Raw genomic sequence first — 8,659 nt, forward strand, 5'->3', positions numbered from 1 at the left:
AAATAATGTCTGAAAGAGGTTCCAATCTGGTTGTCATCAACCCAGGTACGCAGTAAAACATCCGTTTTCGCTCATCACCCTTTTGCTTATACCTCACTAAGAACATAAAAAAAAGTCTCAACTTCCTTGCCGCCCTTTACAATTCAGGCTCTGCAAATGTCAGAATTGGCTTGGCTTCACAGGATACCCCTTTCAATATCCCTCATTGCATTGCTCGCCACACTAAACAAGTTCCTAGGAGGAATGTCCAAGATCAGGTTTTTGTGATTCTCTGATTAATTATTTCTTTTATCTCACACTCTATATGATTTGTTACACCCTTTTCTGTTGGTATACGTTTTAGTATAATAGGATAATTATTGTTTTCTGTTTTTCATGCGTGTAGATGCTTAATAGTCAGATTACAACTGCACAGCATATGGAAAGGGAGAAGGCTTATGATGTTGTAAGTTATAACACATTGCAAAGCTGAAATTGAAATTTCTGTGTTGCTGTTTTGCTAATCTTGATTTTGTTGATATTTGAGATTGCATCAATATTGAAGATACCATTTCTTGATGAAGAAGCACCGAGTAATGCATTCCCTCGTAAGGTATATGGCATTTCCTAGTTTGCTTACATTCTAATCACCTGTTCACTATTTTTTCTTTCATGTACATTTCTTGATTCTTATGCTGTTGGAGTCTTTGTAATGTGAAAATGTTTTGACTTCCCTAAGCTTTCTGTTTGTGCATGAGACTACTAGTGTCCCCTTCAATGCATTCCTGTGGAGTGAAGTCTGGTAACTGTATTTTACTTCTTGTGTTGAAGCTTTTAAGCTGAAATGAGTAATGAACTGCTGAGCAGAAATATGTTGCAGACAAATGTACTATTTGTGAGGGAACATTGTTGTTCAATTGACCCCTTGGTGGCATTCTTATGTTTCGATAATGCTGGTACTTTTATTTATTCCCCTTAAGATAGCTTAAAAATGTGATGCTTAACAGGTGCGTTCATGCTCTAATGCAAGCATGTGCGCATACATTCACATTACACTACTTATAATTATATTCTTGTTTATTCCATATATGTTCAGTGTCATTAAGATTGCATGCCTGAAGATTTGCATTTCTACATGCTGGCCAAGTCACTGAATTAGTGACTTTTACGTTGTCTTAATACTATAAACTTCAATATAATTTTTGTGCAGATGGGACGTGTTGATGGACATAATCCACATATTATTAGGAAAGATTTGCCCTTCTCTTGGACTAATGTATATGAGGTTGCTAGTATGTCTTCAGCTTTAGGTAAACAGAAGTTTTACCTAGTACTTTGCTGTGTTCCTTGGTTTTAACTTTTAACTATAGCTTTGGGATATTTTTTAATGTAAAATTGTAAATTGGCTTGCCATTTGATTCATCTCATCTTTTTAACAAGGTACATAATGTGAGCGGCAAAGTGCCCATTTTGAGTATGATGTGAACAAATTAATGATAGAGCTGATAATTAAAAAATGTATTTCAATTATTATTTGAAAAGCCTGAAGATTAAGATATAGTTACTAAATAGGACCATTAGAATTGGATTTTTAATATAGTAGTGGGTATTGACCAGGGGCAGGGATAGAATTTTGCCCTTTCCTTGACTGGAGAATGAGTTTAGCTTTTTGGCTCCTTATGATCCATTATTAGAATTATGGACTTGCATAAGTTTATATGGTATTACATGTTGATTTGATATTAAATTCTCTATTACTATTACATAATTAGCTCTATATATACGAATTGGAATTTATAGAGACATCAAGTAAAGATGTGACTAGCGAGTCTTTGGATCCAAAAGAAGATACAGATTCAAAGGAGCTTCGCCTGAGTGAACGAAAATTCAGAGAGTTCATCTGTGGGGAGGAAGCACTAAGAATATCACCAGCAGAACCATATTGTTTAAATCGTCCAATCCGCAGAGGACATTTGAATATTTCCCAACATTATTCCATGCAGCAGGTACTTATCATTTTCAAACCATAATGCAGTGAATGAAAGTAATGTGAATTGGATACCTTTGTTGATTGATGGGATGGAAAAAAATATAGATAATATTTATCTTTGGAACTATGTAAGTTAATTTTTGCATCATAATGTAATGCCAAATGTTATAGGGAGCCTTGAATTAGTTGTATTGTTTAAATTGGTTATTATTAATATTTATGGATGCAACATAACAGTAAAGTCATTTGTGAAATATACATATTCCCTGCCTGTTTGTTCCTGAAAAGTTATGGCAAATGTTGAAGTTTTCTGAACTCCTGTAACTGTAGAATTATATGCTTTAACTTTAAAGAAAACAGATAATATACATGTTTCAGTAAAACAAGTGATTTGTTGTATTATTGTGTCTGTTTTAACCTAAAAGAATTGATCATAGAATAAAACAAAATGGGAAAAACAGTAGAAAGAAAAGTACTTCACTTACCAAGGATGCACTCGCTAAAACTCAGAACAAAGTGATAGTTATTGAACCACAAACAAGTATTGTTCATGAACTCAGAGAAGCACTAGTTACTTCTAAGAGTGGGAAAATTCATTGAAATGTCAATTGTAGGTATCACCAATACTGAAGTAGATGATGCTACAATTGAGGAAACTCACAATACAGATTTAAGCACTTTTTGGAGCTTAAAATGTTAGTATTGTCATTAAGATTTCTCTAGTGTGTGAAAATTCCACTTTGTTGCTCTTGCTGATATTACTTCTTTCTCCATCATAGCGTCACCAATGGCTATAGCTTTTTTAATACTTCTGTTACCAGTTGCATTCTTTGCTGATTCCCTTTTCTAGATTAGGATTGTTTGAATCTAAACTTCGACCTTTATGTCTGATTTATTGGGGTCCTTTATGTTGCCTATATAAGCTTTGTCTTGGTGATGTTAGCATATTAATTAGAGTTCTGAAGTACTTTTTGTGATTTTATTTTGTCTCTTCCGTTCTACATCACTACCACTTGCCTATTTTGCAGGTACTCGAGGATCTGCACACTATATGGGATTGGATTTTAGTAGAGAAACTGCATATTCCTCGTAATGAAAGAAATATGTATTCTGCGGTTCTTGTGTTGCCAGAAACATTTGATAATCGTGGTATGTAGGACTTGATTTTCTAAAACTTGGAATGTTTCACCTTATGTTAAAATGATTAAGTAATTTAAGGAAAATGTATCTTCTAGTCATTTTAAATTTTAGATTCCTTAGTAGCTGCGTTTTCACACCCCTGCCATAGTCATTTTATTTGTTTGTTTTTGCCATGAACAGAAATAAAAGAAATGCTATCTTTAGTACTACAAGGTCTTTGTTTCGGCTCAGCAGTGGTGCACCAGGTGTGTGCCCTTCCATCTCTATGTTAGAATTTTATATTTTCAGTGCAGGATCATGCTACTCACATGAGATGCTGTCATTAACATTTTAAATTTACCTCTAGGGGTATATTGAACTCCCTTGATAACTAGAGTTTAGATGGATACTGGTATTTTCCAGCAAGCTTTATTTAGTCTGATATTGGAATCAAGCATGATGGTGAATGAAATGAACTAATTGTGTCGAGCGAAGCTATTGTGGTCCTCAATTTGCTTGACTCTTCAAGAGATGCATTTTTTATATATAGCAATTTTGCAGTCACACAATGTTGCTAAACAATTTCTAAATGAAAGGCTTTATGTTGAATTCAATTTCCCAAGTTTTAAGAGAATATGATAAGTCACGCTTTTTGTGCATATAAGGGAGCTGGAAGGTCTTGTTATTTTCTGAGTTGGATTTCTCCATTACTTTCTAATGGCCTCGTATTGATTTGGTTGACCAGGAAGGTCTTGCTGCTGTTTTTGGAAACGGATTATCAACGGCATGTGTTGTAAATATTGGTGCGCAAGTGACATCACTGATATGCATAGAGGTAATTCCAATTGCAGCTTCTGTCTTCTACTTATTATTATTTATGTAACTTGTAACACGTATTGTTTATTGCTTACTACTTATTATGATTTAATTTATAATTCTAGTTCTCTACAATGATACAGAACATGACTAATTTTGGCAGTTATTTGTTTATTCTCTTGTTCAGGATGGAGGTGCACTGCCAACCACTGTAAAAACTTTGCCTTTTGGTGGCGAGGTACGAAACATGGTTTCTTACTTCCATTAAATAATTACTTCACGTCTTCTATAAACCCATTAAAGTAGTCACTAATAGTCTAATACTTGATCCAAGGACCAAGGGCAAACTCATAAAAAAGGCAGAGCTGTATATTTCATTTAAGAAAATTGCAACAATAGCATATTGTTGACAAGTACCTCATGTGACATTCATAAAGATTTAACTTTTCTGAAGCTTATGAATCTGCAACAAATCATTTCTATTAATTATATGTATAGTGGCCCAAACCAAATTCTTCACCTAACCTTATTAATCAAAAAAGGCTCAAATACTGGAAAGTATAGTTGGATTATGAGATAGAAACAAGAAGGATTTACTGTGATAAGATCTGTGGTTGACAACAAAGGTCTGATACCATCCTTAATGATAACTGACCTAAAGTTGACTCATATAATTCCTATAGTTGAAAACAGTCAGCAAAGTACATGGTGAAACATGTGTCTCATTTAATAAATGGTAAATTACACTGACACTGACCTTGAAGAGATCACACTTGATGCTCCTATATTTTATAACACTTGTCACTGACCTTTCCTATAAACATAACATTGAGGTCAGTATAAGTATAAAAAATCAAGAGGTGTCAAGTGTAATATCACTCGATCTCGGTGGAGGTCAATGTAAATCGCCCTTTAATAAATGAAACTTGTGCTTGTCAGTTTGTGTAATGATTGTATATCATGCAAATATGCAATACATTGTTCTATCTATTTCTCTGTGCAATGATTTTTATAGTTCCTTGTATTATGTAGCTGATATTATTCTGTATCCTAATTTTTGTTTTTCCAGTTAGTTTTTATTATTGTCTAAATATTAACTTCATCAGGATATATCAAGGTGCCTTCTCTGGACCCAAAGGCACCACCAGACATGGCCTCAAATTCGTACAGATATTTTGACAAAGCCTATAGATCTGTTAATGTTAAATCAACTTAAAGAGACATATTGTGAGATCAAAGTGAGTTGTTCTACTTTTTAGTTCAGTTGTAATTATTTCACCTTTCATTAAGTTTGCTGAAATTTCCTTTAGTGATTCAGATATCAACGTCATTTTGGGGTGCAACATGTCCATTTGTTCAAATTTTATATACATTATTATCGGGTTAGAAAATTAAATATGAAATTAATATAAAATGAATAATGATATTAAAACAATACCCTCAATTCCTCTCACTGTATTTTGTCCACATAATTTCTTTCTACTGCCCTTTTCTCTTTATTGCATTGCACTCATACATGATTCAGCGACTTTTTAGTTTCAGAAAGTGAATTGTAGTCGTGCCAAAGCTAAGCTGGGGGCATCTTGAACATGTGTAACTTGTGAAAATTAATCAACTTAGAATTGATCAGTGTTTTCTTTATTGGTGCTTGCTTCCTCCAAACATGGCTTCATTTTAAATCTTGTGTTTTCCTGTCTATAGGAGGGAGAACATGAAGCTGTTGCTGTAGTTCATTCTTACGAGGACAGAGCACCAGCTGGATCTCACAAGACAAGACTTACTGCTCTAAATGTGTGTATCCTCGGTTGAATTCTTTCTTCATTTTACTTCGCATGTTGCCTTTGGATAATGCTGACTATTATTGCTCAGGTTCCTCCGATGGGTTTGTTCTATCCTACGCTTCTTGTTCCTGATGTCTATCCTCCTCCACCTCGTACTTGGTTAGTGTATTACTGAAGTTTTCATGCTGTGTGCATGTTTGCAAACAAAATGTATGTTTACATAACCCTAATGGCATTGCCTTGCCAGGTTTAATGACTATGAGGATATGCTAGAAGAACCATGGCATATGGAATATACTCGTCCTGATACATTTTATCCCAATGTTGGTGGAGGAATACCAATGTGGGAAAGCTATCCAATTTTCGCAAGTAAGCCAAAAAGAGAAGAAAAAGTAGGCCTTGCGGAGGCTATTTCTAACTGCATTCTCTCAACTGGTAGCATTTTCATCCCTTTTTTCCTGTATTTATATGCGTAAATTTGAAGCCTTATTTAACTGTATGTTGCTGTATTCACAGGTCGCATAGACATCCAGAGAAAACTATTCTGTAGCATACAATTGGTGAGCTTTTTTGTGAACATTTGAGCTTAGTGTATTTGTGTTCTTAATATTACAAAATGATATGAAATAATTGACATTTGACACCTTTAAACAGACTGGTGGAGTGGCTTTGACAAATGGTTTAGTTTCCGCATTAGAAGAAAGGTTTGTCTTAATTTTGTTTGATCTTGTAGCGTATTTAAATGCTTTGTTACCAAATGATTGGCTGCAATACTGAAATTTGGGATGATAATTACTGTTTCTTCATAATTTTGCTTTCTAAATACGCTAACAACACATGGAAACCCATTATAACTTATAAGCACGTTATCATATTAACAATGTTGGCCTAAAAGTGGTATGATTAGTGCATGTGATTTTTCATTGATAGGTCATACGCAAGTAGAATCTTGGAAGAAAAATGCATTCGCATTGATTTAATGACCTCTAACATCAATTTGTTTCTTTTGGTTGTAACCAATTTTTTAGATTTGAGCAGTATTGGCCTCTCTATAGGATATTTCTGCTTTTTGTTTAACTCGTCCTGCTTAGCCTTTTTATATTTCGATAAATCATGTCAATCAGAAAATGCTAGTGTCTTGAAAGATCTTGTTATTATTATTATTATTATTTTGGTAAATATTAAGCTAATGGATCAATCTTGTCTTCCTTTATGCAGAGTCTTACATGCCATTCCTCCAAATGAAGCAATTGATACTGTGGAGGTTAGTTTCACATCCTATTTTGTGGTGTTGTCACTAATTTTGAATGGTGCAAGTTATTTGCATAATCATTATTGTTTAATTATTTATACCTGGTAATTGTTATAGATCTGCAATGTGTACCTGACATCTTTTGTTTTTTCTTTTCTTTTTCCGATAATGTAAAATTTTACAAAACCTCTCAATCAAGGGATGGTGAACTCATAGAGTTTGCACTACATCTCACAACTACCAAAACAGGAGAATCATATTTAAAAACAGACAAAAACAATATAAAAGAAATGAGAAATGATACATCACTACCTTTTGGTACACCTTGAAGTATACAACTTTCTTTCATTATATTCTCTTTTATAGTTGAAAATGGAAGATGTACACAAAGGTGTACTAAAAGATTAGTGCAAATAATACAACTCGAAAAGAAATTCAAAAGATATACACTTTCTTTTTTTGTTGAATATTGCAAGTTTCTTATGATGGACCTCCTACTAATGATACGTGGTTGATTTTGTCAAATGATATCTTTCTGGACATGGCACTCAGGTCTTACAATCAAGGATGAATCCAACATTTGTGCCATGGAAAGGCGGTGCGGTATGTTCAATTTGTTTGACCATCGTACTCAATCTTTATTAATTGAGAAATGCTTTCAAGTTAACACATTCTTGGTTGTTACTAACATATGGCTTTGCAGATTCTTGGAGTCCTTGATTTGGGCAGGGATGCTTGGATAAATAGAGAGGATTGGATTCAGAACGGGATTCATGTTGGAAGCAACAGAAAGTACAAGGATTCTTATTACATACAAGCTCAAGCAATGTGTTATTTGAATTCTTGAAAAGCTATTTTAGCACATTATTAGTAGTAGTTTCTCTTCTAACACTAAATTAATAAATGATTATTGCAAACTAACCACGTTTGAAAACTACCGATCCTTTTATCTGTGAATGTTTTGTGAATACTTGTGGAAATAGTCTCAATTTGATAAGGTAAGGTGGTTTGAAAGCTACTGGCTGTTTTGCTTGGGAAGGTGTTGTTAACAAGTGTGGAAATAGTCCCACATCAGGGAAGAGGAGTACCAGCGTGGGTATTGGTGTTCTATAAATAGGATTAGAAGGTAAACTCGAAAACTTAAAAGGGTCGGTTGGCTATGTATGCCACACTCATCCGAAGTTGGTGAGTGCTGTATGGCTATCAAGACATATGGCCGACATAATTTCTGGAAACCCATTAGGGTTGGCTCGCATTGGCCGACCCTCCTATGAAGTTTAAAATAATGGCTTATTTTTGTAAAATACTGTGTTTGACCCTCCTATGAAGTTTAAAATAATGGCTTATTTCTGTAAAATACTGTGTTTGAAGCCCAATTATGATAACACGAGATCAAATTTTGACAAAAATAATTCTTTTATAATTTAGAGTTAAATTTTGTCCTATGGAGTGATTTTATTATGGCAATAAATTTATCAATAAAGTAAGAAAGATACAAGAGAGAAAATAATAATACTGGATAAAGATAGCAGATCAAGAAGTTGATTTTCTTATATAGTAATTTTTTTTTCTTTGAATGGATTTGTTAAACACGATAAATGGAATTTACATTCTGCTTTTTGCATCCTACGAGAAATAAGAAAAAATATTAAAAAAAATACATTCCCTATTTTACGAAAAGAACCAACAATAATAATAAATTTTGCAACCTACAAAGCGTAA

General features: G+C 33.7%; 1 protein-coding gene and 1 non-coding gene across 2 annotated transcripts; both read left to right on the forward strand.

The window, feature by feature from the left end:
- LOC107466350 (actin-related protein 9) lies at window positions 1-8,208 on the forward strand (the record flags this gene model as incomplete). The annotated part of the gene is given in 19 exon segments (XM_016085327.3): window positions 1-45; window positions 148-257; window positions 386-445; window positions 527-592; window positions 1,190-1,289; window positions 1,780-1,985; window positions 2,998-3,118; window positions 3,290-3,354; window positions 3,834-3,923; window positions 4,092-4,142; window positions 5,011-5,142; window positions 5,606-5,695; window positions 5,774-5,844; window positions 5,933-6,120; window positions 6,202-6,245; window positions 6,340-6,389; window positions 6,904-6,949; window positions 7,490-7,540; window positions 7,641-8,208. Coding segments are annotated over 19 exon segments (1,730 nt in total), but the record flags the coding sequence as incomplete, so codon positions are not given.
- On the forward strand, window positions 8,079-8,207 carry LOC127741864 (U11 spliceosomal RNA). Its single transcript, XR_008003069.1, has one exon. It is a non-coding gene; the product is annotated as a U11 spliceosomal RNA (small nuclear RNA).
- Window positions 8,209-8,659: the final 451 nt, after the last annotated feature.

This window comes from Arachis duranensis, chromosome 9 (genome assembly GCF_000817695.3).
Source record: "Arachis duranensis cultivar V14167 chromosome 9, aradu.V14167.gnm2.J7QH, whole genome shotgun sequence".
Taxonomy (NCBI): Eukaryota; Viridiplantae; Streptophyta; class Magnoliopsida; order Fabales; family Fabaceae; genus Arachis; species Arachis duranensis.